The sequence below is a fragment of the Passer montanus genome, unplaced genomic scaffold (assembly GCF_014805655.1).
Source record: "Passer montanus isolate IOZ18808 unplaced genomic scaffold, ASM1480565v1 scaffold47, whole genome shotgun sequence".
NCBI lineage: Eukaryota > Metazoa > Chordata > Aves > Passeriformes > Passeridae > Passer > Passer montanus.
In genome coordinates, this window is record NW_024369596.1 from 1,317,916 (window position 1) to 1,345,600 (window position 27,685).

General features: G+C 47.6%; 1 protein-coding gene across 15 annotated transcripts in view; it reads right to left on the bottom strand.

Moving 5' to 3' along the window:
* NCAM1 (neural cell adhesion molecule 1) overlaps positions 1–26,655 on the bottom strand; it is an 83,308-nt gene extending 56,653 nt beyond the window's left edge. For all 15 annotated transcript variants that reach the window (XM_039721921.1, XM_039721920.1, XM_039721918.1 and 12 more), the window contains exon 1: positions 26,564–26,655. In XM_039721921.1, the coding sequence (XP_039577855.1) occupies positions 26,564–26,618 (55 nt within the window). In that variant the 5' untranslated portion in view covers positions 26,619–26,655. The remainder of the gene's footprint in view (positions 1–26,563) is intronic.
* Positions 26,656–27,685: the final 1,030 nt, after the last annotated feature.

Genomic DNA, 27,685 nt, shown 5'->3' on the forward strand with positions numbered 1-27,685 from the left:
TAAAAAAAAAGAAAAATAAAAAAGAGGGGGAAAAGAAAAAAATGGAAAAATAAATAGGAAAAAAAAAGAAAATAAAAAAGAAGAAAAAATATAGAAAAAAACTAGAAAGAGGAAAATAAAAGCCGTGCTGGCGGTAAATGAGAGCACTCAGGTCACTGCAGTAAATCACAGCCCTTAATTTCATGTGAAAGGAGGGAATGTTAGAGACCACAGGACCCTCAAAGAGGCCTTTGTTAGGAGGAGCCCTGTGCATAAATACATTTCAGAAGCCTGGAGAAAGGAGGCTTAGAAAGCAAAATGCCTCTGGAGTTTTTGGCCTTATTTTCTCACCTTTCAGAGGATAAAGAAGCTGAAAATCAAGAAGAGCTCCAAGTGACAATTAAGCCATTAGCACCCACCAGGAGCCCTTGGGCTGCGCTGTTTCAGCAGCACAAGCTCCTCCAAGGGCTCTGCTGCACCTGGGAAGCCACAAGGACTCGGGAGGAGCAGGAAAAAAACAGGAAAAAAACCAGGAAAAAAACCCAGGACATTTACAGCTTATTTACAGCTAATTAATGGATGAAATTGAGGGGGAAAAACGATCTCCTGCAGGAGGAGGATGCTGCAGGTGGTGTCAATGATTCTGCCCCAAGCAGCAATGCCCAAGGTGGATTCGCTTCTGAAATTCCATCTTTTTTCCCCTAAAAAAGCGTGAGGATGGAAGGATTCTCAGCTGGAATGAACTCAATTCCCCTGTGCCCTGACACAACAGGCTGGGTCTGGAATGGAAGAGCTTGGGCAAGGAGGAACTGAAGCCCAGAATAACCCCAAACTGCAGCCCAAAGTAAGGCGAGATGAATCCCAAACTGAACCCCAAACTGAAGCCCAGATGAATCCCAAATTGAATCCCAAACTGAACCCCAAAGTGAAGCCCAGATGAATCCCAAATTGAAAAAAAATTTGGGGCCCAAATTGGACCCCAAACTGAAGCCCAGATGAATCCCAAACTGAAGCCCAAATTGAAGGCCAGAGGAATCCCAAACTGAACCCCAAACTGAAGACCAGATGAACCCCAAACTGAACCCCAAATTGGACCCAAACTGAAGCCCAAATCAGTCCCAGGCTCTTGGAGCCCCTGCACAGTGCTGGGGCACAGACAGGACTGGCCATGGGACCAGCTGGGGACAAAAGGCTGAGCTCGTGTTCCGTGGACTCCGTGCTCCTTCCCAATGTGTGCAACCCACAGTGGATCCAACCCTGCCCAAATTCAGTGCCAGGAGTCCTGGGCTGTGTGGCATGTGGGAATTAACACAATAAACACAACAAACCCAAGCAGGGCCTTACTGACTCAGCTGAACACGGTGGACAAAGCATTAAACAAATTGGAGCTTTTAAATAATAAACACCTGCCCTCAATCCATGAGAACAGGGCAGAAATCTCCATGTAGAGAGCAGCCAGCTCCTGCAAACAAGAACTGGCACCACTCCAGAGCCAAAACTGGGCTTCCAGGACGGAGCAAAATTTGGAACTCGGCGGAGGAGAGGCCTGGAACGAGTTTGTTATCACGTAATTAAAGCACTGCTAATTCCTTGAGCAGCAAATGCAGAACTCTGCTCCTCGCAGGGTGGATGGATGGGTGGGTGGGTGGACAGCAGCAGGGATGAGGACCAGGCAGGCAGCAGCAAACACAAGTCCATGGGGAATGGATTATACATGGCTTAAATGGCCTAATCCACTTTGCCTTCAACAGGTCCCACATAAACAAGGCTCCAGTGCATGTTAAATAAAAGCCCCATGAAATTTTAATGAAAAGCAATATGCAGTTACAGAAACTAATCTGCTAAATGGAATCATTTCATAAGTGGCAAATTCTGCGAGGCAAGAGGAGTGGTGAAATAACCTTATCTAATACCCAATATCTGAGAGCAGCGTGAACATCGGGTTTAGGGCACAGCAGAGTGGAACAGGAGCTTTTTCCAGCCTGAATTACTGAATTAGGAAGCTGTTCTGAACTCTGCCATTGTGCTTTACCTTGAGCAGAACACTGCCCATCCTTGTGCTCCCCCTGCGGCGCTTCAGCCTGACTCGTTATTTTAATATTTCCTTCAGCTCGGTGACAAGTCCAATAAGGCCCCAGTCCTGCCAGGGCACTGGAGACTCCTGTCACCCGAATCACTGCAATTATGGCCAGGAACAGGAGCCATAGCCCAGTGCCAGCAGCAATCCTGTCTCTGAGCACGTCCCATCCCCTGCCATGGCCGTGATCGTGGAGATGAACACAACAACCCAAACCCCTCTGCACCCCTGAGAGCCCAGCAGTGCAAATGAGATTTCCCTGCAGCACACCCACCAGGCATTCCTGAATCCCTGGTTTAGGGCCCGGGGGGCAGCAGCATTAGAACCCAGGAGTAGATTTTGCCACAAGGTAAAACAGGATTAGGGAAAAACCCCTCGGTCTTTCTTTTCAGGGCTCAGCCACTCCCTCAGGCTGGATCCAGCCTTGGTACAAAGCACAGCACACAAACAGCATTTGTTGTCTGCAGAGCTTCCTTCCACACACGTTTCACTCCTCACCCCTTGGAAAGGAATTAAACCCAACCAAAGTGCTGCTGCAGGCAGCTGAGCTGTGGCTCGGGCTGACAAAGGATGTGAGGAGCAGACCATGGAGGAGAGGGAGTGGTGTAAATCAGATTATAGGGACCTGTGGCACTGGGAAGCCTCAGCAGCCACTGAGGGTTATCAATCGTTATCTGTGGGCAGGCAGCTGATGTGATCACCTCTGAGTCTGAGCAACAGCAAGGCCTGAGCACAGCTAAACACTGACCAAAACCTGATCAATGGAGTGACTGAAACCTGATCAATGGAGTGACTGAAACCTGATCAATGGAGTGATTGAAACCTGATCAATGGAGTGACCAGAGCCTGATCAATGGAGTGACCAAAACCTGATCAATGGAGTGATTGAAACCTGATCAATGGAGTGATCAGAGCCTGATCAATGGAGTGACTGAAACCTGATCAATGGAGTGATTGAAACCTGATCAATGCACTGACCAGAGCCTGATCAATGGAGTGACCAAAACCTGATCAATGGAGTGATCAGAGCCTGATCAACGGAGTGATCAGAACCTGATCAATGGAGTGCCCAGAACCTGATCAATGGACTCACTGAAACCTGATCAATGGAGTGACCAGAACCTGCTAATTCACTGATCAGAACTTGGTAATTCACTGATCAGAACCCGATAATTCAATGTATTGATCAGAACCCAATCAATTCAGTTCACTGGAAATGATCAATGTCCTGTAGAACCCCACGAGTCTGTCCCTGCAGGAGAGGAGGGGTTTGCTCTGACCCTGATCCCTGAGGATTCACAGCCACACTTCCAGCTGTCCCCTGGAATCACAGGGAAGGGGAGGACACGTTCCCTGCCCCAACACCACCCCAAAACTGAAATGTTGTTCCCTGCCCCAACACCACCCCAAAACTGAAATGTTGTTCCCTGCCCCAACACCACCCCAAAACTGAAATGTTGTTCCCTGCCTCAGCATCCACCCCAAAACTGAAATGTCCTTCCCTGCCTCAACACCCACCCCAAAACTGAAATGCCACCACAAAACCCATCCACATATGCAGCCAGCCAAGCAGAAACATTCCAGGGATGAGAGAGAGATGAGGGGAAAAAAAATCAGAAAGATAAATTAGATTAGTCTTTTGTTCACTGTGTCACATCAGATTCTCTCAGAACAACTTGAAAAATGAATGTGTCAGGAAATTGGGGCTGCTTATCAACTCTGCAAACTGCAGCACCAAAGCAAGCAGACACACTGTGTATTTCCCCCCTCTAATGTGCAAGATAATTGCCATAAATCATATGTTTCATTCCTTAATTATTTTGAAAAAGGAACAGATGATAAAGAACGAAACACCAGGAAAAAACAAGCTGCAGTGGGAATGCAGAGGGAGGGGAAAGGCTGTGCAGGAGGGGCACAGCTGATGGAACTGGATTCTCTGATCACTGATGAAAAATCAATGCCCCTCCCCAAGCCCACGTGTCCTGCCACAAACATTTTCTACCTGGGTGTGGAGATTTAAAACCTAAAGCAGCTTTGGGTTGCTTTTAGGCCACTTTCTTTCCTTTCGAAAGTAAATAATACATATCCGTGTTTGTTTTCCGATGAGTCCCATTCAATAATCCATTTCAGAAAGCAGATTTCTCCCAGAGAAATGTCACAGCCAAGGATCCAACACAGCCACTGGCTCCCAAAATACAATCCCAAGGGTTTTTTGCAACACTGAGTATGCATTCTATTATTTAAAAGCACTGAATATACATTCTGTTATTTAAAAGCACTGAATATGCATTCTATTATTGAAAAACGTTATGTAGCCCTTGGGAGCAGCCAAAAAAAAAAGGAGAGGCAATCTGATTTATAACCCAGGGAGAGGGAAAACAAGGAAAATTCAAACTGAAATCTGTTTGGGGACGAGAAGCGATGCAATTTCCTTATTTTCCATATTGTCTCTGTAGGGAAACTCGGCCATGAATGAGTCTCTTGTTCGTTCTGGGGCATCACAAGGCACAAAGTGCAGCCAAATCCTGCCCCGAGCTCTGGGAGCTTCCACTGGACAGGAACAGCAGGGCAAGGAGAGGGGGCCTGTCCTCGTGGGACACCGCCACCTTCATTAGGGTCACAGCCGCTAATTACAGCCAGCAGCGCTGCCAGGCTCCTTGCCAAGCAGATGTGCAGCGAATCCCGTGCCACCAGGATATCTTCTGGAAAATCCTCTTTGCCCAGGGTTTTTCTCCCGAGAAGCCTCAGAAAAGAAATGTAAACAACGAGGATCTGATTGCTTGGAATGTGCTTTGGGCTTGTTCACCAGCAGGTGCAGCTCTGACTGCTTCCTGTGGATTTTTTACTTCATGACCACTCACAGCCCGGCTCTGCCAGGACTTTGGAGAGCCACAGGTTTTTATTATTCATTCTTGTCCAGCCTTCTGATGTATCCTTTATTCTTTTTAGTACAGCTTTAGTATAACAATATAATGCAGTATAATGTGATACAATAGGATATAATGTAATATAAATTTGATAATATAATATATAATATCTAAGATAATATAATAAATATAGTAAGTGTGCTATATAATATAATAAAATAAATATAAAGAATATAATATAATAAATGTAATGTAATGTAATATAATATAACATAATACCATATAATATAATATAAATAATATAATATAATATAATATAATATAATATAGATATCAGCCTTCTGAGACATGGAGTCCAGGTTCTCATCTCCTCCCTCGCCCTGGGGACCCTCGAGCACACCCACAAACCCCCAGCGTTTCTGGCCAGTGAGGATGATGATGGTGAGGCTGGGTGAGGGTGGCTGCAGAATTCCAGCTGCCCCAGAAGCAATCCCAGCTGCATTTCCCCACCTTGGCACTGGCAGCAGTGGCAGCTCCCGGATCTCTCTGCCTGTGGCACGCTGAATTAACCCTGAAATCTCCTTCAGGAGGAAGAAAACACCTTTGGCACTTGGGTGCTGAACTGGGTAAGAGCACAGAAACCAAGTGGAAATTCAGGTGGCGTGGCAAGGAAAATGTTCCAAACACAGCACGGCCCCTGGGCGTCCTGCACACACTCAGGGCACTATCACAGCAATTAAAACCCATCAGAAACCCAAAGGCTGCGATTCCTGCCCCGAGAACAGGCACGCTCTGTTCCCTGCACAGAGTCCTGCTCCCTCCACAGCTCAGTGCCCGTTTTCTTGGCACAATTTTATCATTTTTAACCACGATTTGCACGCCTGTCCCTGGCAGGGCAAGGAAGCTCTGGGGGCTCCCCACACCTTGGGAGAATGAGGGAATTCCCCCCAGGATTGTGCTGTCCCAGCTCCATCCTGCACAAAAACTGGGAATTCTGTGCCCAGGGACACCAACCTGGCTGAAATGGCTTTTGAGCAGGGAAAAACGGGAAAAATCAGCTGCCTCTCCCATTCAACAATGCTGGAAGCCAAGTGTGACCCCAAAATGCTGCAGTGGGACACCCCAAACCCAGGGGTACTGGGGGATCTCCCCAAACCCAGGGGCACTGGGGGGAATGTCCCCAAACCCAGGGGCACTGGGGGATCTCCCCAAACCCAGGGACTCAGCAGCCTCCCCTTCCCACCCAGATATTCCAGGGTATGCTCTCAGCCCCCTCAGCCACACAACTTCCAGAAAAGATAAGGACAAGCTTTCCCACTCATGGAAAATTCCAGCAACCTCACGTTATTGGGGGGAAAAATAATGTAATAAATCAACTCCCAGCACTGCCAAAACCCTCCCCACAATCAAGGACTGACAGGGATTTGAGCTGCTCACATCCAGCAGGAACAGCCTCGTGTGCCTGGCTTGGAGAAGCCTCAAACCAAGGACACTGAGTCAGGATTGTCTGCAGGAGATGATAATTTAAATTAATTAAAAAAAAATAAAAATCAAGCAGCTGCTGCCAAGGGAAATGTTGGCTCTGAGTTTCTCTGGAAGTGCTCTGTGGGCAGGCAGTGAAAGCTCCTATACAGCACTGCTGGCATCCCATAATTTCCTGTTCTCCCTCCTCTGGCTGCAGGGATGGTTTTCCTTGCACAAGGAAGCCCAGTGCTGGAAAAGGGTATCTGTGCTGAGCAGGGTTTCATGCTCGCTTTTCAGCATTAAAAATGGCATTTTTGGTCAAGCCTGCGGGTGGCAGGGGAGGCAGGAATTCAGCTGGGGGGTTCAGGTTCCCAGGGAGAAGGGTTTTTATTGGGAAAAAAACCAAAAATCAGAATTTTTTATTGAAAAAAAAAATCAATTTGAAACCCACTGAAATCCAGATCCCATAAAACAAACATTCTAAATCAAACACTCCATTTCATCTCCACAGGGTTTTCCAGAAGCACCCGAAGGTGAAGAGCTCAATACAAAGATGGCAAAAACTTCTGTGAGCACCAGAGATCAGCAGAGAAAATGCTCCCAAAGGGTTCATGGGGCTAGAAAAGGTGTTGGTAGCTGGGTCTAACAGGATATCCAGGGAAACACAACGCATTTAATGCACATTTTAATGCACATTTTAATGCACACCAGACACTGCAGAGGATGCTTTCACAGCCAGAAACTCAGGACCTGCTCTGCAAGATGCTCCCGGCTGCAATCTGGTTTTTAAGAGCAGAAAATGCAGCGTGGGCAGAACTGCCCCTCGGGAATGTCCCATTTTATCAGGCAAGGCAGGACAGCTGGAGCCAGGAGCAGGACAGGGTGCAGGACACAGCCTGGGGTGCAGGAAAAACCCTGGGAGCAGGAAAAACCCTGGGCTGCAGGACAGACACTGAGGTGTAGGGGACACCCTCGAGATGCAGGACACAGCCTGGGATGCAGGAGAAACCCTGGAAGCAGAACAAAGAACCTTCAGGAGCTGCTCCATCAGGAGTTGCTCCATCAGGAGCAGCCTCTGCAGGCTGGGCCAGCAGCAGTGCAGGGTGCTCAGCAGCAGTGCAGGATGCCCTGCAGCACTGCAGCATGCCCTGCAGCACTCCCAGCACCCCGGAACCCTCCCTGGGGATGCTCAGGAAAGCTCATTCCGGGCTGAACCCCAGCAGGATATTTGGATTTGGGGATCTCTCGGCTGCCAAGGGGAGGGTTGCTCAGGCGGGCCCATCAGCCAGGCACCCAGACACATCTCCTGCAGAAACAACCTGCAGAAATAACCGCAGAAACAACCCCTCTGCTCCCAGACTGGGTCTGCCACGCTCAGACCACCCAGGCAGGCTGGCAAGAGCTTTTTTAAGGGAACTGCTGCTCGTTGCTCATCACTGTCCCCTGGCCGACGCTTCTCAGCTCACCTTCTGCACTTCAGCAATGCTCAGTTTATTCGAGTTCAGCACAGCAGCAGCAGCCAGCTCTGCTCTCCCCAGAGCTGTCACTCTTACCTTGATTTAATTCCCTCACCCAGCCCAGTCCGAGTGACATTCCAGCAAACAAAATCACCCTGAAGGCGACTCCAGCCAACCCAAAACCCTCAGGAAGCCCACAGCGTGCACAGCAGCACCGACAAACATTCCTGCCACCGTGCAGCACTCAAATTTCCTTCAAACAACGGGATTAGCTGCTGGATTTGGGTGGATTGGATGCTCAGCACAGCTAATAATACCTGACATGGGGCAGAGCAGCCAAAGCTGATCTGTCACGGCCAGGTCCATGATTATTCCCTGCATCTGGACACCACTGACACCAGAGCAGAGCAGGAACAACTCCAGGCTGCTCTTCCCCAAAGGTTCAGAAAACCATGAACAAGATCATTCACAGCTCTTAATAAGTGTATTGTGCCTTCTAGGGGAAAAAATATATTAATAAATAAAAAAATCAAGGCTGTAAGAGGATAAAAGGGTTTAGGCTGTACAAAACCTGACTCTGAGGAGCCCCAGGAGCCCCCACTGAGATCCAGCTGCTCCTGTCTCAGGTTTAAGCACAATTCCACTTTGAGGTACCTAAAACACCCCCAATGTTTTCTCTTTCAATGCAGAAAGAGCCAAAAGCACGACCTTGAACCAAAGCTGACCCTCACATCTGGGGGCAGATGTGCCCAGTGAATTCTCACTCTTCAGGCAATGAGGGGAAAGAAAAAGGATTTGGTGCCTAAATCAGCGTGGTCAGGGAACCCAAAGTGCAGGTGGAATCTGTCTGTGTGACAGAAAAAGATTAAAAAAAAATAAAAATCAAAGCTTGCTAATTGAATCTTTGAAGGGAAAGATTAAAATGTTCTGTTATAAATTCTTTACAGAAAGCAGAGCTGTAGGCACAGTTCTGCCTTCAATCCTGCAGCTGCACAGATAAAAATACCCACAGTAACCCAAGATAATTTCAACTCTGGAGTAGCATCTACGTAATTCATGTCCAATCAACTCCTTCCTAAAATCAGCCCTGACTCATGAATGACGGGGGATTTCGGTTTTAAGAAACATTTTCATCCCCTGTGGGAAAAACACAAAGTGTTGTTTGCTCATCCGTGTTGAAAAGTCTGCTTCGAGCATCACATAACGAAGTGGGAGCTTTGTACCACTACAACACAAATAATTAAAGATGTCTTTGGATAGGGGTTTTATTCCTTTTTTGTATCTGCTGAAGAAAAAGCCAAACCCAAAGGATAATTCCCACAGAATCATTAAGGACTGTGGCCAAGCAGAGAACTGCAAACAGCACAAGCCAGCAATTGTCTGTGCAGGGAACAATGGATCTGTCCACGGGGTGAGCTCATTAAAAAATGCACTCTGGAGGCCGGGCTGGCGCTCAGAGCTCAGTGCAAGGTGATTTTTGTTATCAGCCAGCACCTCCTGGGACATCCTCACCCCTGCCTCCACCACAACAGAGATAATGAGCTGCAATTACAGCCACACTCCACTGAAAATACAGAAATAAATTGAAATTTGGTTCATGACAGGGGGAATAGAGTCAGAATATTTGAGTGAAACCATCTTCTGTCAGAGGCTGCTGAATTTAGTGAAGCCCCACTCCAGGCACTCTTCATTTTTAATTTCCTGGTCATTACACCCATGTTTTACATCACTTGAATCCTCCTTTTAATCACCTGCTCTATTTCCCCCACTCTCCCTCAAATTGCTGCAAACTGGGAAAAACAAAACCCTCCAAGTTTGGTAACAGATGGCAGCAGGAATGTGGGATCTCCTACATGCCTGCGAGCAGGAATTCACTCACTGCTGTCAGGAGGCAACAGCCACAAAAACCCGGGGAGAAGGTGACTCACTGGGATCCTGCCAGAGGTCTGGGGAAAACAGAAATGAGAATGGAGCTCGGAGCTTAATGAGCCACGGGTTTGGGCTGTGTGAGGCAAAAACGGGAGATTTTTAGGGAGAGAAGGGAAAGAAGCACCTGGGAGTGTTATTTCACACCAGCCCTAACCCAGAGCACTGGGATGGGGCTTCTGTCACCCCATTATCCCATGGCCATCCCTCCCAGTTCCTCCTCCTCACAAACACACGGATCCACCACCTCTGCTCTTCTGGCTCTTTTCACAGCACCTCACTTTGCAGAAATTCAGATTTCCTGCACTGAGACTCCTCCTTTGCTGCACAAATCAGAAAGGGATTACCCAAAAATTTCTGGGTGTCCACTGCATAAAATACCCCAAGAAAACGTGGGCACATTCTCCAGAAAAAACAGACAGAAACAGATAAATTTCCCTTGTGCACAAGAACATTTCTTGTGATCTCTCAGCTGTCTCTATCTACACCAGAAGTCTTCTCCCCCTTAATTACACTTTGCTCTGAATTAAGCTGGATTTTCCCCTCCTCAAGGAGGACAATTTCCCCCTTCATCCTCATTTATCTGCCAGCATTAAAATTCTGCTGCCTCCCAAGTGCATCCCTGCCGAAACCCTGACGTCCCAGTGATGGCATTTGGGAGCAATTTCCTGCCCGAGATTTCCATCTCGTGTCGCCCCTCACGTCCTCCCCACTGCCAGAGCCCCCAGACAAAGAGCACACAGCAAGGAGAGGCACTCTGGAGCTGGAACAGTGACCCCATTGTCCTGCAGGACATCAAAGTCCAGCCTGCAGCTGCTCCTGATGGGCACCAGGACAAGAACGGGGGTCCTGCCTGGCTCCGATGAACTGGCACCAGGGTTTGGAAGGGGATTTTCTGATCCTGCAGCAGGAGCCTGCCCTGCATCAGGCAGGAGCTGCTTGTTTTCATCAGCATCATGTGCTGGCACTTCCTTTTTCTGCCTCTCCCAGGCAGCACAGGGAGAAATTCAGGGAGGGAAATTCAGGTCCTGCTCTGATGGGGAACAGAAAGGCAGAGACTGAAATGGACACTGAGATGGTGAGAATATCTCAGTGCTCATTTCAATCTCTGGGTCTCGCTGTAAATGGCACTGCCAGATCCAAGTGGTTGATGTAAAAAATGGGAAAGCACTGGGAGTGCATGGATGGGAGATTCCCACTTCCCTACAGCCAACGTTGGTGCCATGGATGGATTTTAGTGAGAAGGAAAACCCAAACATTGCCTGGAGCTGTGTCCAAAGCTGTAAGGGGGAATCTCCCAGGTTTCTGCTGGGATTGCCCAGGAATTCGGGGATCTTGGTGCCATCCCCTCTATGTGTCCCTGACATTGTGAGCAGCATTTCCCCCTCCAGGAGCTCCGAGGGACATTTAATGTGCCCTGGATATTGAATAAAGCACTCACACCGCAGCGCTGACAGCGCTGAGCCAGGAGAGCAGCCTGGGCCAGGTGTCCCCAGGGAATTCAGGGGATTTAGGTTAAGATCCCATCTGTCTGATTCCTCCCAGGCTTTGTGTTTGCTCCAGCCCCAGTCACAAACCCTTGGTGCTGTTTCTGTGCAGCCCAAGTGCTTTAGGAACCTCAGCAGTGCCTGATCACAGCCTGGAGGGCACAGCGCACACGCCCAGAGGCAATTAATTACCCAAAACTGCAAAACCCCCATTGCCAAGTGCTCTTATCTGCCCTCCCACCCCCAGAGCCCTTTTTTCATCTTTGCAGGGTGAGAACTCCCCGGTGTGAAACTCGCTAAAGGCAAAACCTCCCCCACCAAAACAAAGAAACAAGTTAATTAATTGCCCTCTTGAAGAAAAGCACAAACAAAGGCCAACTACACCACAAACATGTCACGGCTGCAAAGGGCACTTCACTGCTCACCGATCCGACCCTTCATTCACCTGCTCCCTCTTTAATTAGCTGCTTTTACCCTTAGCATCTCCTTTTTCTCCACCATCAAATAGAGAGGTTTATTCCGCACTAAAAAAATGCAAATGTGGGATGAGAACCAAGCAGAGCTCGCTGCGCTTCTCAGCTGTCGTTTTATTCCCATTTCTTCCTTCCATTTCCCACGTTCAGAGTGGATGTCTCTTTTATCCATCTCGACAGCAGGAGCGGGAACACCACACAAGTTTCCTTCCAACAACAAGGAATGACTTCATGCTTGTTTTCCTAAACATGCAAAAAAACCAAGGGGGGAAGGACATATGCAAAGCCTGCTCCCACAATCCTTTCCCTTGCAAATTCACAGGCAGAGTGGTTTCCATCTGTTTGCCAAGAATGTCAGATAATAAATTACTATTCCACCTTCTGTGCTGGAAAACAGAACAGCAAACGGAGCCTGGAGTCCCCAGCCAGCCCTGCCTGATTCTCCCAGCAGCACAAACCAAAAAAACCCAGCCATGCTCCTCTAAATCCCCCCTTTTTGGGGGCCAATTTACAAGCAGAGCTGTGAGATCCAAGGGACAGCAGGCACCCGGTCCCCACCCACCCCTGGGGACAGTTCCCAGGCACTGCACATGATCAATTTATTAATAATCCATTTATCCAGGAACATCCAGGCTTCAGCAGGCAGCAAACAAGAGATAAACGTTGTGAAAAAGAAGAAAAAAATGGCATTGGGAAAAAAGTCAGGAAATAATGGAATTAGGAATTAATAATATATAAAGCCCAGAATGAAATGGAATAGATATAAATCACAGAGTCAGGAAACAATGGCATTAGGAATGAATTCAAAGCCAGGGAACGTCACCTAACACTTCCCCACCAAGGGTAAAATTCATAAATTTATGTAAAAATTAATGGTGTCAGAAGGAAAAAAAAAATAGAAAAAGCCAACCCTGCCAATGTCACAGGAAGGAGTCCCACAGACTGCAGTGAGCTGGGCCTGAGAAACATCACTAATTATGAACTAATTATGAACTGGAGGCCAAAGTTACAACTGAACCTCCAGTTTGAGAGGAGGGGAAAGCACCAAGAAACCCCAAAGCAGACAGGGAATATCAGCACATCAGCCCCAGTTCGGGGGACTGGAACCACAAAACTGGGTTTCTGTCCCTCCCTGCAGGGCCCTGGCTGCTGAGCCCCTGCCAACGCCTCCCTGCAGCCTTTGGGGAGGGGGAACACAAATTCCCCAGGGGAACACAGGAACCGCACCCACAGCCCCAAAACCTGCAGCTGGAGCAAGCAGCAGCAGCCACAGAATGCTGAATTTTGGGGAGTCACTGCTGGTTTTATCTGAGCTGGTCCCTCCAACCACAGGCCGGGCAGAGAACTGATCCTTCCGATGGAAAATTGAGGCTGAGCTCCTTGGAAAACCATTGAACTGCAGATGCCTTGAAGGAAGGCGAGGAAGCAGAGGGAGGCAGAGCTGCAGGGACAGCTCCTCTCGTGAGGCAGCAGCTGAAAACACCCACGAGTGCTGGAGTCAAGCGAGGCCAGCCTGCAGCACCGCTCAGCTCCCCCTCAGCCGCCAGGGATGGGAGATTACAGCAGGAAAACGAGGTGGAACCGAGCCTAAACTCAGGTTTATCCCCGTGGAGCATCCCAAATGCTGAGCAGAACATCTCCTGTGTGCCCCCAGGGCAGCGTGTGGTGGCACAGGGGATGCAGGAGAGGACAGGAGAGATGGAATTACAGATTCCATCTGGGGCTCCTCGCTGCCCTTCCACCCTGGGCAGCAGGACACAGGAGGTGCTGGGGAGAATCTGGGCACCAAATTTACCAGAAGAACTCTTGTGGCCATTTTCTGGAATAATTAATTATTGGCTCCCACCCTGTGGCCTCCAGCACCACCACAATGAAATCACTTTTGTCTGAACCAGAACTGGCACTGTGGGACTGGAACCCACCAGGAACCCTCTTTTCTTATCAGAAAGAGAAGAATTTCTATTTATCCTGGATTCTGTGATGGTTTGAGACACAGTTATGGCAAACCCAGCTGCCTGCACCAACACTGGCCCAGCTTCTTCCTTCAACTTCCTTCCTTCTACACAAAGAGGATTAAAAAAACCAGATATTTATTTAGAGATGTCTTCCCAGTGCTAAATATTTCAAAGATATGCTCACCCCACCCAAAACTGCACGTCAGAAGCAAGAGGTCATGAAGGAAACTATCAATGCACCCAGCAGACAAACAAATAAATATTGAGCATCCTCATCACCTCCTTTATGGCTTCTGTTCAAAAAATAAAAGTCTCCCACTGCATTTGATGGGTTTTTATCAACAGCACAATAAATCAGTGCCATCTAGTGGAGTCCAAAATGTTAACCTGGACCACGGCTCCCAAACCTTACCTGTCTGGAATTTACAGCCTCTCACAGAGCCCTCCCTGCAGTGCAGGCAGCTGATCCATCAAACTGATGAGTTTAACACTGCTCAGCTCCCTCACCTTCCACAAAGCTGCAGGACCAACACCTGGAGCCCAAAACACCCCCCCAGCATCAGCAGGAACTCACCTTTGGAGCTCCTGAATGTGCAGCCAGCAGCTCTGCAGTCACACAAAACACGGGCCAAAAATCAACAGAAATGTTCAGTGTAAGCGGAAAAATCCTGCATTGATTTATTGGGATTTTCCAGCAGTTTAGAACTCATAATGCATGAGGGTGTTTAACACGGTGCTACCACCACATTTCATTAAAAACACCCCAATTAGCACCGTGGGATTCTGTGTTTCTCTGGTTCAGCCCCTCCAGAAGGGCACTGAGATCATTTCACTGCTCTGGGAATGTCAAATTTGTCCCAACAGAACAGGAGCACACGCCACAAGCTCAATCAAAACACCCTGCCTTGTCCTAGTGAAACTCCAGGCTTTAGGTAAACACAAAATGTGATTATTTCCCTTTGCACTGGTGCAATACCAGGTCTGGGGTCTGGGTTATAAACCCTAATGCAGTGCTCACACACCATTATTCACAAAAACCCAAACTATCAGCAGTGAGTGAATTAATTTGCACCAGAATTGACCAACAAGGCGTGGACCAGATGCTACAAGAACCCAACCCAAAGTTACAAACCAATTCCTGTCAAGGCTCTCACATGTCCAAGGAGAGAACGACACACCTGTCTGCAACAAAAATCACCTTTTTTTGTCCTTAACAAAAATCACCTTTTCCTTCCCAAACGCTGCTTCTGTGGGCTCCCTCTTTAGCAACCCCCAGGAATTTCACAATTATCCCCAACCCTGCTGCTCCAGTGAAGAATCCTGGCTCCCCTTCACAAGGCTCCCCCTCAGCTCCAACGTGGGAATCTTTAGAAATTGCCATCAAACGTGGAAATGCAGATACCCTGGAAGGCTCTGACGCAATGCCAGGCAGGGATATTTTTAGTTCTAATCCATTTAAAGTGCTAAATTCCAAGGGAATCAGCAGCATTGCTTTCACTCACCACTCCAGCTGAATTCCTCTGGTCCCACTACTGCTGCAATCTTCAAGGAAAAAGAGATAAGAGAGCCCTTCACCCGATAAGAAAATACCTTTATCTTTTGTTCCTTTAATGCTTGGAGGTTCTTCTGCATGTGCCACTAAATAAGAAATCACACCCCATAAATCCCCTGGACACGGAGGACACTGCAGGAACCATCAATAATGCAGGGTCCAAACCAGGAGTGGGGGATTTGCTATTTTTATCTCCAGGCTGACCAATTTAGGTTGATGAAAAGCAGCTCCTGGGAATACACAGAAGCTTTGGAATAAGGCACTGATCACCCTCCAGACCTGCCAGAGTGCCTGCAGCTACAAACCAGAGCCTGAAATTCAGGGCTGAACACAAAAATGGTCCTGAAATTCTGGGCTGAACACAAAAATGGTCCTGAAATTCAGGGCTGAACACAAGAAAAATGATCCTGAAATCAGGGCTGAACACAAGAAAAATGATCCTGAAATTCAGGGCTGAACACACAAAAATGGTCCTGAAATTCAGGGCTGAACACAACAAAAATGGGCCACAATGGCTTTGTGCTTTCATCTAAATCCAGATCCAGTCTCATGAAGCAAGAATTCTTCATAGAAAAATGGCTTCTTTGAACCAAAATAATGGGGATTGCAAAATTTGGGACCTTCATTGGCACACTCAGCCTTTTTTGGGGGATTAACAGTAAAATGTAACTAAAACAGAGACTGAGGCACACCTAGTAAAAAGCAAAAAAAGCTTTTATTTATTGGTATTAGATAGCACTAAGAGATTGTCCTAAAGGCCAGCTTTTAAAGTTCCCTCATCTTTTAATGTGAAAATAATACCACAAGGCATTAAAATAATGCAATCCCACAAGCTTGTGCACAAACCATTTATTTCTAGTACTGTTTTATCAGCAAACACCAACCACTGCCATTGATAAAAGCAGAAATACCTGAAGTGTGTTTGCCCAGAACACAAAAAAACCCATGACAAACACACTCCAGGGACTGCGCCAAGGGCACCTTTTCACCTGGAATATTCAATAAAATAATGGGAAAAGCTGCTCCAGAAACTGTGTGTTTTAAAAAAGAGCCCAATCAAAGGGTTTGAAGTGCAGTTTTCTCCTGGAACAGACTGAGTGAGAAAATCCCTCAGGGGTTTGTGCTTTGTGATGATGTTGAGGATTTTATTCTACAACAGAACCCAAGTGTGGGACAGCACAAAATGCTGGGAGATTGGTTCAAACTCCCCAAATCTGCCCTTCTCAGAGCAAGGAAAAGAGGACAATTTACATCAATTTCTGTGCAAGGAATTCATGAGCAGCAGGTCACATGAATTCCAGTGTGAGCAGCCAGGCAGGGCCTGGGTGAGAAAAAAACACATTTTATCCTTCAATTAAAAGCCTGGTTTTTCACCAGGTGTAAGAAAGATCAGCTCAAGGCATTTATTTAAAAAGAAATGGTCCTTGAGCAGATTTACATTGATTTTTACTCATGTAGGCACTTGGAATTTTCATGGGGATCCCTCAGTACCTGTGGACAGGTGAGAAAAATTCCTCCCTGGATATTCCCTGGGAGTGGATAAAAGCAGGATTTACCTCCTTGTGCCTCAAACTGTGCAAAACCAAACTGCACACCACAAAACCCCCCCCTTATCTGCCAGGAATAAAATCATCCTACCAACAGAAACACCCATTTCCAGACAGAAATAACTTTTACTCTCTACAGAATATAAATAACTAAATAACTTTTTATTTACTAGTGTTTATACTAAATAACTTTTACTCCAAACAAATATTTCACAGTATTTCCTGCTCTGGAGCTACCAGTCACGCCAGCCTGCAGTGGGAAATTAAAATCACAAACAATCACTGCAGCATTATGTTATTTTTGTCCATGAAGCACAAACTACTCCAAGTTTGCTTGTATTTCATGAAATATTCATTTCACAGAGAAATGGGGAAAAATCAAAGAGCGAAATGACCAAAGCCCATCCCCAAATAAAACCCCGTGGCAAAACCAGAAGTGAATCAAGATGAAATTAAATCTCTGATGCTGCAGCACTTCTTACAGAGAAAAAGAGAAAAAAAAAGAAGAAAAAAAAATGTTGTTCCAGTTGTCTACAATAAATAAATTTAAATTTTATCCCCTTCATGTGTTCCAGCCTCCCTCCTTCATTCCCAACAAACCCCAGCCAGGAGGGAGCAGGGAATAAACGGAATAAACAGAATAAATGGAATAAATGCTGCGAGCCTTCGCAGAGATCACGGGGAGATTAAAGTGCAGGAGGATTTAGGGAGTGGGCAGTAATTCCTGTGTCAGTGCAGCCCTGCAGCACGCTGCACTGGGGGATTATCTGCTGCAAACACAACTGCAGCACTCTGCAGCTCTGGTCTTTTGACTCCTCTCAGGAATTGACTCAGTTCCTTGGCCAAGCAGCTGCTGGCTGTGTTTTGTTAAAATGCCATGCACAAGGGTCTTCCTCTCACTATTAACACAGGGAAAAATGCAAAATTAAACCCTCCAGTGCTGTAATTACCAATAATGACTGGGCATTTTGCTCACGAGATCCCGGACTGCACGGGATCTCTGATGCACGTTAACAAGTTTAAAAGAAGTCTGAAAATGGTTGTTTTGAAGATTTCAAAGCACACCCAGGTGGGCTCCAAGTGCTTGATCAGAGCAGTGCCACAGCCTGCACACAATTAATCTAAATTTAATATAAAACCAAGATGAGGCAGCTCTCACTGCAGGGAAATGCCAGCACTGGCTGTACTCAGGATTTCCTGCTACACCTCACTCCAAATTCTGCATTGCAATGGGCTTTAGGTGGGTTTTGAGGGAAATAAATGGGAATTGGCTGGCATGGATGGTTTGGGGGCTTCCTTCTGACTGCAGTGACGCAGGCAGGGCTCTGCTGCACCATGAGAATCCACCCCAAAACATCCACACATAAACCCAACAATTCTCACTCAAATACAGCAGAATGAACACTGAGCAGAAAAATGCTCTCCCCATCTTGCTGCCTTAACAGCATTACCAAATTACACAAAAATCCCTCGTGTTCCCTACAAAAATGCCCCAAAAAATTCCATTTGGAACACAGAGAACAACACCAAACACACCGAAAGCTCCACTCTGGTGATTCATTTCCACCGAGACCATCCCACGTTAACACCAACCTCAGCCCAGCCTGACCATCACCCCTCAAGGCTTTCTCAGCTCCCTGGACACCTCTGTGGATCTGCTGCTCTCCACAACCTCACTCCTGAAATTCTCACCAGCAGGGAACTCTGGCAGTGCCCTCGCAGAACAAAATAATCAAGTGTGAGAAAACGTGCCCAAGAGTTGATAAAAGGAGGAAAAGCAGGAGCAAAGAGACACCAAGGACTCGGCAAACAGCTCAATAATATTGATTAAACACAACCCAGGTAACAGCTTTGCATTTGGGGAGCAGTGTGGTATTTCACTGCTTGTCTGAAATGCAGATTTTGCCTTCCAACAAAAGGTTTGCTTCAGCACAACCAGGACCAGTTTTCACCTGTCCTCACAACGTGAGCTGGTGCTAATTCACAACCCAGTCTGCAGCCCAATTCTTTACTGATTGCAACAAAATTCCTGCGCTGGAACATTTGTGTGTAAATCTGTAACCATCTTGAGATAGATATATTTTTTATCTGCCCATTTTCTCCTTCAGAGTACCAACCACCACCCACTGAAACATCTCTACGGCTCACTGAAGTCCATGTTTCAGTATCTGTGGAGGTTTGAGATTTGTACCAAGAGAAGGATCCAAAATCTCTCATTTTCTGGATTTTTTCACACCGACACAGCTCATTAGCACCTCACCTCACTGCCCCAGAGCAGCAGCTGGAGTTACATAAAACCACATCACCAGAGGAATGCTGTGTTATTCCCAAACCCACTCAACCTGAATTTCCCCACCCTTTACTGGGAGAAATCCTGTTATTCCCAAACTCACAAATCTGACATTTCACCACGCTGTACCTGGGAAATCCTCTTATTCCCAAATTATACTATCTGAGATTTCCATGACCTTTTCCTGGGAGAAATCCTGTTATTCCCAAACTCACAGAACTGAGATTTCTGTAACTTTTATCTGGGAGAAATCCTGTCGTTCCCAAACCCACACAATCTGAAATTTCCATAATCTTTACCTGCGAGAAATCCTGTTATTCCCAAACTCACAAATCTGACATTTCACCACGCTGTACCTGGAAAATCCTGTAATTCCCAAAGTCACACTATCTGAGATTTCCACAACCTTTACCTGGGAGAAATCCTGTCATTCCCAAACCCACAGAATCTGAATTTCCCCACTCTTTACTGGGTCCAAGTTTCCCAACGGGATCAAGACCTCGAGCTCGGCCTGCTGAGACCCCAACCGGGCAATATTTTATTTCACCCCCCAGCTGAGGAGCAGGGACACCCGAGGGTGAATATTTAACTATTCTGTGACCATTTGGCAGGACAGAGCTCCAGGCAGAGCGGGGCTGTCCCTCCCCAAACCCCAAACACTGCCCGGATTCTGCTGCTCTCAGCCCCGCCACTTGAATGGAATAAAAACCCTTTTGAGCAGCACAATCCCCGAGCCTGCACAATGCACATCAGAGCTCCTTTGAGAGGGTGATTAATATGCAAGGACAGCCTGGGCTCCGAGGAACCACCAGCGAGCATCCCCAGCCCTGAGCTGCCCTCAATCCCTGCTGGGTTTATTTTAAATTGTGCAATAATGCCCCAGATCAGAGCCCAGTTTGCCAATATTGGCCAAACACCACTGAACTGGCTGCTCCTATTTTAAATTTTGCAATAAAACCACAGATTAGAGCCCACTTTGCCAATATTGTACCAAACTGGCTGCTCCTATTTTAAATTCTGCAATAATTTCACTAATCAGAGCCCTGTTTGCCAATACTGTGCCAACACCTCCAAACTGGCTGCTCCTATTTAAAATTGTGCAATAATGCCTCAGATTAGAGCCCAGTTTGCCAATATTGTGCCAAACTGGCTGCTCCTATTTTAAATTCTGCAATAATTTCACTAATCAGAGCCCTGTTTGCCAATACTGTGCCAACACCACCAAACTGGCTGCTCCTATTTTAAATGGTGCAATAATGCCATCAGTCTTCACTGTAAAAAGAACTGCACTTTATAAATAAATTTTTAGGGTTTTTTTCCATGAAACAAGGACATTTGCAATCCTACAGTTTGATTTCAGGGACAATTAACTAAATTCTGCAGGAAGATATTGCAGTTTCAGTAACATTTGAAGTATTTTTATGCAGTTGCTTTTGGGACAAGAGATATTAAACATCTGGAAGAGCCCATTCAAATTTGGAGGCAACAATTCTCTATTTCCATTGTCTAAGATCTTCATCACTTCATCTCATCATTTATCACCTGCTCAATTCCACAGCTCAGCCAGGGCTCTCCTCTGGAAAGGACCTTGAATTTCAAGCACTGATTTTGACCAAACTCTGCCCAAAACGTGGCCTGAATGTTACCTGGCTCATTTCTTCCTCTAACCCTTCATTTCACACAATTCCCCATTTCTGTACACAGATTTACACACCCCCTTTCATGTCTTTGGAGTTACATTCCAAGTTAATCAATGTGGAAAATCATAATTAACCATAAACCAGCAACCAACAATTAACATTCCTGTTTATCCTAAAGATTCAAGGGTGATAAATGTCATGAATATAAACAAAGAAGGAAAAGTGAATTAAATATTTAAATAAGCTTCTCTTGTAACTATTTTAATAAGAGTAGAGGTAGGAAAATCACAGAATTATTGGGGTTGGAAGGGACATCTTGAATTATCCAGTCCAGGAGGGGAAGGCAGGAGGTCCCCAGGGGTCTGGCCAGGGGTGTTCTGAAGGTCCATGGATGGAGAATCCACAATCTCTCCACTCAACCTGGTCCAGGATTCATCCAACAACAAAAAAAATAAAAACAAAAAGAGGGATTTTGGTGCGTTTTCATCCGTGCAGAGAGGATTTGCTGTATTCCAGTTTGTTCCGATGCTGGGCGTCCCTGGGACATGCTGGGATCTTCACTCCTTCCACATCCACAGCCCCTCCAGCCTTCTCCAGCAGTCTCAGCTCCTCCTCACACCGAGCTGCTCCTCCAGTCCCTCGGCAGGAAATCCACAAATCCACTGATTGTTCTGGCACTGGGGAGCCCAGAACTGCGCCCCACGTTCCAAATGTGGCCTCGGCAGGTGGATTTTCAGAGAATTAACCTGACTGGCCTGATTTTAATAACAAATTGTGGAAAGTACCTACCCTGATTTACCTTAAAAACTCAGCTAGAAAGAAAACACAAATATTTCTGTTCAAGACATGATGAAATTGACAATTCTGGAACAATTCAAGCAGGCAAGAGTTCCTTTAAATGGATTTTGTCCCGGCCAATGATGCCCTGGTGAAGTGATGGACATTTGTTTTGACTCAAAAGAAATCAAATCTGCTCCCTGATTTAAGAAATTGAGCATTTCAGTGGGTTTCCCAATATTTTTCCAGGTTGTACTGAACCAGCCAACTCCCACTGTCCCAGCACCCCCTGCATGTGTCCTGTCACAAGATGTGGATGAAAAGAGAGGATGGATCAGCCCTGCCAGGGATGCCCTCGCTGCCCGCAGCCCCAGCTGCATTTCCCTGCGGCAGAGGTGGCTCTGGGGCTGCAGCCCTGCCTGGCCAGAGCAGCAGGAATGCTGTGGCACCAGGGCCTGCCAGCCCTGCGCTCTGTCCCCTCTCTGACCTGCTTTTCAGCCTGAATTCACCTGGCACCTTTGGTCCCTCCATCCCTGGGCAGGGCAGCAGCACCGAGCCCGCACCGAGCAGCGCCAGAGCAAACAGAGATTCCTGAAAATCCCCCCATTTCCCATCCCCAGCTCCTGCAGACATTCATCTTCAGGCACAAGCAGAATTTTCATCTTGTTCCGACCCTCTGTGATTTCTGCTGCGAACGCCAGCTCTCCATCCTCATTATTATTCACGTGTAAGAATTCAGATAACTCCCCCTGCTCTTAAGCACAGCTCTGTGTGACTCTACCCCACAGCTGCTGCTGCTGCTTCTTCAGAGGAATCTCAAAGCAATTTGCACTTGCTTTGCAGGATAAACCTCCCATTGTGTGCTGTTCCCCCAAAATCAGCTTTTCCGGCAGCTGCCTGCAGATCTGCAGCTCTCAGGACTGAGGCTGCTGATGCCCCACATTTGTCCCAGTCAGAATTTAGCTGAAGTACATAAATTCTTGGGTCAAAAGCAACCTCAGAAGCCAAAGCTCTACTCTGAGGAAGTTTTAAAAGAGGTCAGCAGCTCCCCTGGACAGCCCAGCGTGCTGTGGCACGAGGTTTGCCATGGAAAAGCCTCCAAGCTGTGAGCAGTCCCCACCTTGCCCAGCAATTCCCTGGACACCTCAGGGATGGGGAATCCAAAGCTCCCAGGGCAGCCCTGCCCATGTTTAACCCTTGCCATGAAGAAATTCCTCCTGAAATTGCTTTTTGTGGAACCAGAGAATCGTTAAGGTTGGAAAAGACCTCTGAGATCATCAAGTGTCACTGTCAACGCTGCACCAGCAGCATGGTCAGCACCAAACCCTGCCCCTAGTGCCATGGTCACGTATTTTCTGGGCACTTCCAGGGATGGTGACTCCATGCTGTGTGTGTCATTTGTCCTGGGAAGGTCTGGAATCTGCATCTATGGAGAGGGATTATCTGCTTTACCACCAATACAGTGGAAACCACTGCATTTAAAGCCATACATTTATTTTAATCTGAATTTTACCCTAGATTTTGATCTGTTTTCCCCATTTTACACACACTACAAACCCAAACCCCCAGAACAGCTCCGTGCAGAGGCAATCCCAAAGGCAGGCGGGCAGGAGCAGGAGCTGCCGTTTGGCTCTGGGGTCACTCCAAAAGGCATCGCTGCTAATGAGCAGCTGCATTTCCCCACCAGGAACCCAGAGCGGCCCTGCTGCCAAGCCCTGCTCATTTCCATCCCTGTGCACAGCCAGCCCTTTGCTCCATGCTAATGTGTTTTCCTAAACAAAAGGAGCCACAGCCAGCCCAGAGCTGACCTTCACATTCGCTCCTGTGATTTGGATGGCTCGAAGTCTATTTGCCTGGTGGCTCTTTTTTATTTTTTTTTTTTTTTTGGGGGGTGGGGGGGTGAAAAGCGACACATTAATTCCTGAAAAACATGCGCAAAGGAACATCCAGGAGAGAGGAGAGGAGCTGCTGGGAGCCGTAGTTCCCTGCCAGACACACCCTCAGCCCAGTTATTCCCATTCTCCCGGTTTACAAACAGCAAGGAAAACACAATTCTGTTTCCTGGTGGTTTTCAAAGCTCCGTATTTACAAGTGAGTCGCTTTGTTTCACATCCGTGAGAAATTGAAAATGACAGAAATGGGAAATGAACAAAGCAATGAACACGCTCTTCAGAGAGCACCTGGAAAACCCTGCCCTGGTAGCATCAGATCCTTGAAGCTTGCTCGGAATTCCCCGCACAAAAGCCACGACACAAATCCAGGGGAAACAGCTCCTGCCAGGCTGCTCAGAGAGGCATTTGGGGAAGTTCATAATGCCCATCTCAAGCTGAACACCCTGCAAAAACGATGCTGCCAAACCAGCCCAGAAACCCACCAAAAAAAAAAAACCAAACCAGGAATGTGCCTTTTTTCTATCACCAGGTGTGTAAAATAATGAGGAAAACCTCGCGATGGCCTTTTTGAAATGAGGAAATTAACTGTGCTTTGTCTGCTCGCCGAGCTATCCCTCTGCTCCTCGCAGACTGATGGCAGCAGATGCAGGATCCCCTCCTCCTCCTCCTCCTCCTCCTCCTCCCCCCCCCCAGCCTCCTCTTCCTCCTCCTCCTCCTCCTCCTCCTCCTCCTCCCCCAGCAATTGGTTCTGCTTCCCTGGCAGCCCGTGCAGGAGAGCCATGGCATCGCCCTCCCACCCCAAACACACGGGAAAACCATCAAAACCCCCCATGGCATTCTCTGTGCAGGAGGAAGCAGAGCAGTTATCCTTAAAATACATTTCTGGAGGCCAGCCAGGAAAAGTGAAGGCACTTTCAGCCTGGAGAGCAGCCACAATGTTTAACACTTCAAAACCGGGTAGTCCTGAAGTTACTCATTTGAAATGGCCTTAAAAAAACCTCTGACAAAACCAAGACCCAAAAAAAAACCCCAGCCCAAGAGTCAATTTGGGAATTTTCAAGTTCATGTGTCAAGGGGATAGAGTTGATACAAAATCCTCTCTATTCTTTAGGAAACCACAGTTCTCAGGATGTACATGAAAGGAGAGGAGCCATCTGCTCTGTCTATAAATCAGCCTCTAAATTATCAGAGAATGTTTTAATTTTACAGCAGACTAAATAAAATAAATCATCACTGTCACAGGCCACGGGGGTACACACGAAATGTGGAATTATTCTAAAAGACATAAAAGACACGGTTTGGTTGTGAGCCTACCCCACAACTGTGCTCACACAACAGCTCCCTCACTGATGAATATCTCTCTCTTGCTCCTCTTACATTTAAGCTTGAGGTTTTTTTAGCAGCACAATCATAAAATAAATAACAATAAATAAAACACCCTCTTGCACTGACATCTCCACAGCTTTCAAAGCAAAATTCCTTCTCCCCATCACAGACTGGTGAGCTCAGCTGGGCAAAAAAAGAAGGAACACGACCAGAGCATCCTTTAGGGTGGAAAGCAGAGCTGGATGTGCTTGGTGCTGCTTTCACCACAAACACTGCTGCTGCTTTGTTCTAGCTTTTTAATATTTTATTTGGTTTTTGTGTTCTCCATTTTATGCTGATTTAACAGATCCAGCTGTGCAGCTCCCTAGGCAGTCTCCATATTCATAATTATTATTATTGGATAAACACGCATTTGAGTGGGGCAACAGATGCAGATAATTTTTTCTTTTGCTTACTCCCATTTATTCCCCCTGAAAAAAAAAAAAACCAAAAAAAATCCCCAAAGCAAGGCGCTTCCTCGTGCCCTCCCGCAGCTGGGGAGGCGGCGGGGAGGCGGTGGCAGTGCGGTGGCAGGAGCAGGCTGGCAGCAGCGATGGGCACCGCGGGCATGGCAGGGTGTGGCCGGGCGGGATGCGGAGCTGGGCACGGCAGGAGCGGCTGGAACGGGAGCGCGACCCCCCCACAACCACTCTTCTCTTTGATTTTCGTTCCAGAGAGGCTCGCCAGCGGCGGGAGAGGCGGGCAGGGCGCGGCGTGGGCGCTGCGCTGCTGCTGAACAGGTGGCTCGGGGCTGGCGGCAGCCCTGGGGACACTGGTGGCACTGCTCCGCCACGACAGCCACCGCCACCCCAGCGGCGGTGATTGCTCAAGGAGATGAAAATCCTCGGCGTGGAGGGCAGGGATGGAGCGCGGCAAGGACACAGCGACAGCTCCGGGAGCGCGGGGACACGGACACACGGACACGGCGCCGGGAAAAACGCGGAGCCCGGGGGGACAGCGGCGAGGTGGCGATGGCACAGCCAGCCCGGGGTGCTCTCCAGGGACGCGGAACCGGGGCTGAGGAGACGGGACGGGACGGGACAGGCAGCAAACACCGGCGGAGCCCAGCGCGGCTCGGGAGCGCTCCCCGGGGAGCGCCGCACGGACAGCGCCGGGGAGGGACAGACGGACGGGCGGGTGGATGGATGGATAGCACAGGGATGGAGCTCGGAGCAGGGATGGAGAGCACAGGGATGGAGAGCACAGGGATGGAGAGCACAGGGATGGAACAGAGGGATGGAGAGCACAGGGATGCAGCTCGGAGCAGGGATGCTGGCTGGGGCGGGGCCGGCGCAGGTGTGGCCGCTCCATCCTGCCGCTCCCAGCCCACCTGCCGCTCCCGGACCCGGGGGTGGCGACCCGGGCGGGTCACCGGCGGCTACCGAGCGGCCACGGCGGGGCCACCGCACCACCGCTCGCGCCGGGGGCCGCTCCACAACGGCAGCGCCCCGCGCCCCTCCTTTTTTTTTTTCTTTCTTTTTTTTTTTTTTTTTTTTTTTTTTAATTTTTTTTCCCCCCTCTCCTTTCATGATTCCAGCCGCTCCACGGCACCCCTCGCTCCCCGCCCGGCCGCGTCCGTGCCCCGCGGGCGGAGGGCGGCGGCCGCGGCAGCATCCTCGCGGTGCGCACCGAGCCCGCACGCAGCATCCCCTCCGCGCCCATTGTCTGCGCCCCCCGCGCACCGACCCCGGCCGCGGGGGAGCCCAGCCCGGCCCAACCCAGCCGCCACCTCCTCCTCCTCCTCCTCCTCCCGCTGCGGGCAGCGCGGGGTCCGCCCGACCCCATTGTTCGCGGCGCGCCCCCGCCCCGCCGTACCTGCGGCCCGCAGCAGGACGAAGGCGCAGGGCAGCACGGCGAGCGGCAGCAGCATCGCACCGGCGGGAGGGCGAGCCGCGGGCCGGGGCTGAGGCCCCCTTTTGTCGGCGCCCCCCCCCCCCCCCGCCGTACCTGCGGCCCGCAGCAGGACGAAGGCGCAGGGCAGCACGGCGAGCGGCAGCAGCATCGCACCGGCGGGAGGGCGAGGGTGGGGGGGGGGAGATCTGGGGGGGGTAAAGGAGGAAAGGGGTGAGGGAGTAGGTAGTTATTGTGATTGCTTTGTTAATATTAGCATAACGGCTTTGTTAATTGTTATTGTATTGTTATATATTTATTGCATGTTGTTACTTATTATTGCATATTAATAATATAATATCACATAATATAATACTATATAATATACTATATATACTATACTATACTACACTATAATATAATATAATGTCATATAATATAATGTAATATAATGTAAATATAATATAATATAATATAATATAATATAATATAATATAACATATGCTAGAATACACTAGACCATAATATAATATGATATAATGTCATATAATATAATAGAATGTCATATCATATAACAAAATATAGTATAATATACTATACCACAATACACTATACTATACCTCAATATACTATACTATAATATATTATAATATGCTATAATATGCTATGCTATGCTATGCTATGCTATGCTATGCTATGCTATGCTATGCTATAATATAATATAATATAATATAATATAATATAATATAATATAATATAATATAATATAATATAATATAACATAATATATGTTATAATACTATATATGGTATAGTATATAGTATTGATATTTTTAATAATATCACCTTATCGTTAATTATCACAGCCTCATTATTAATTATTATCATATAATGTTACAGTATTAGAATATTAATACTATATATGGTATAGTATATAGTATTGATATTTTTAATAATATCACCTTATCGTTAATTATCATAGCCTCATTATTAATTATTATCATATCATATCATGTATTAGAATAGAAATTTTTCTCACGTGGATATAATGTGTATTTCATAGGTCTGTAAATATGTGTATGTGATATGTATTATGTGCTATAGAAAA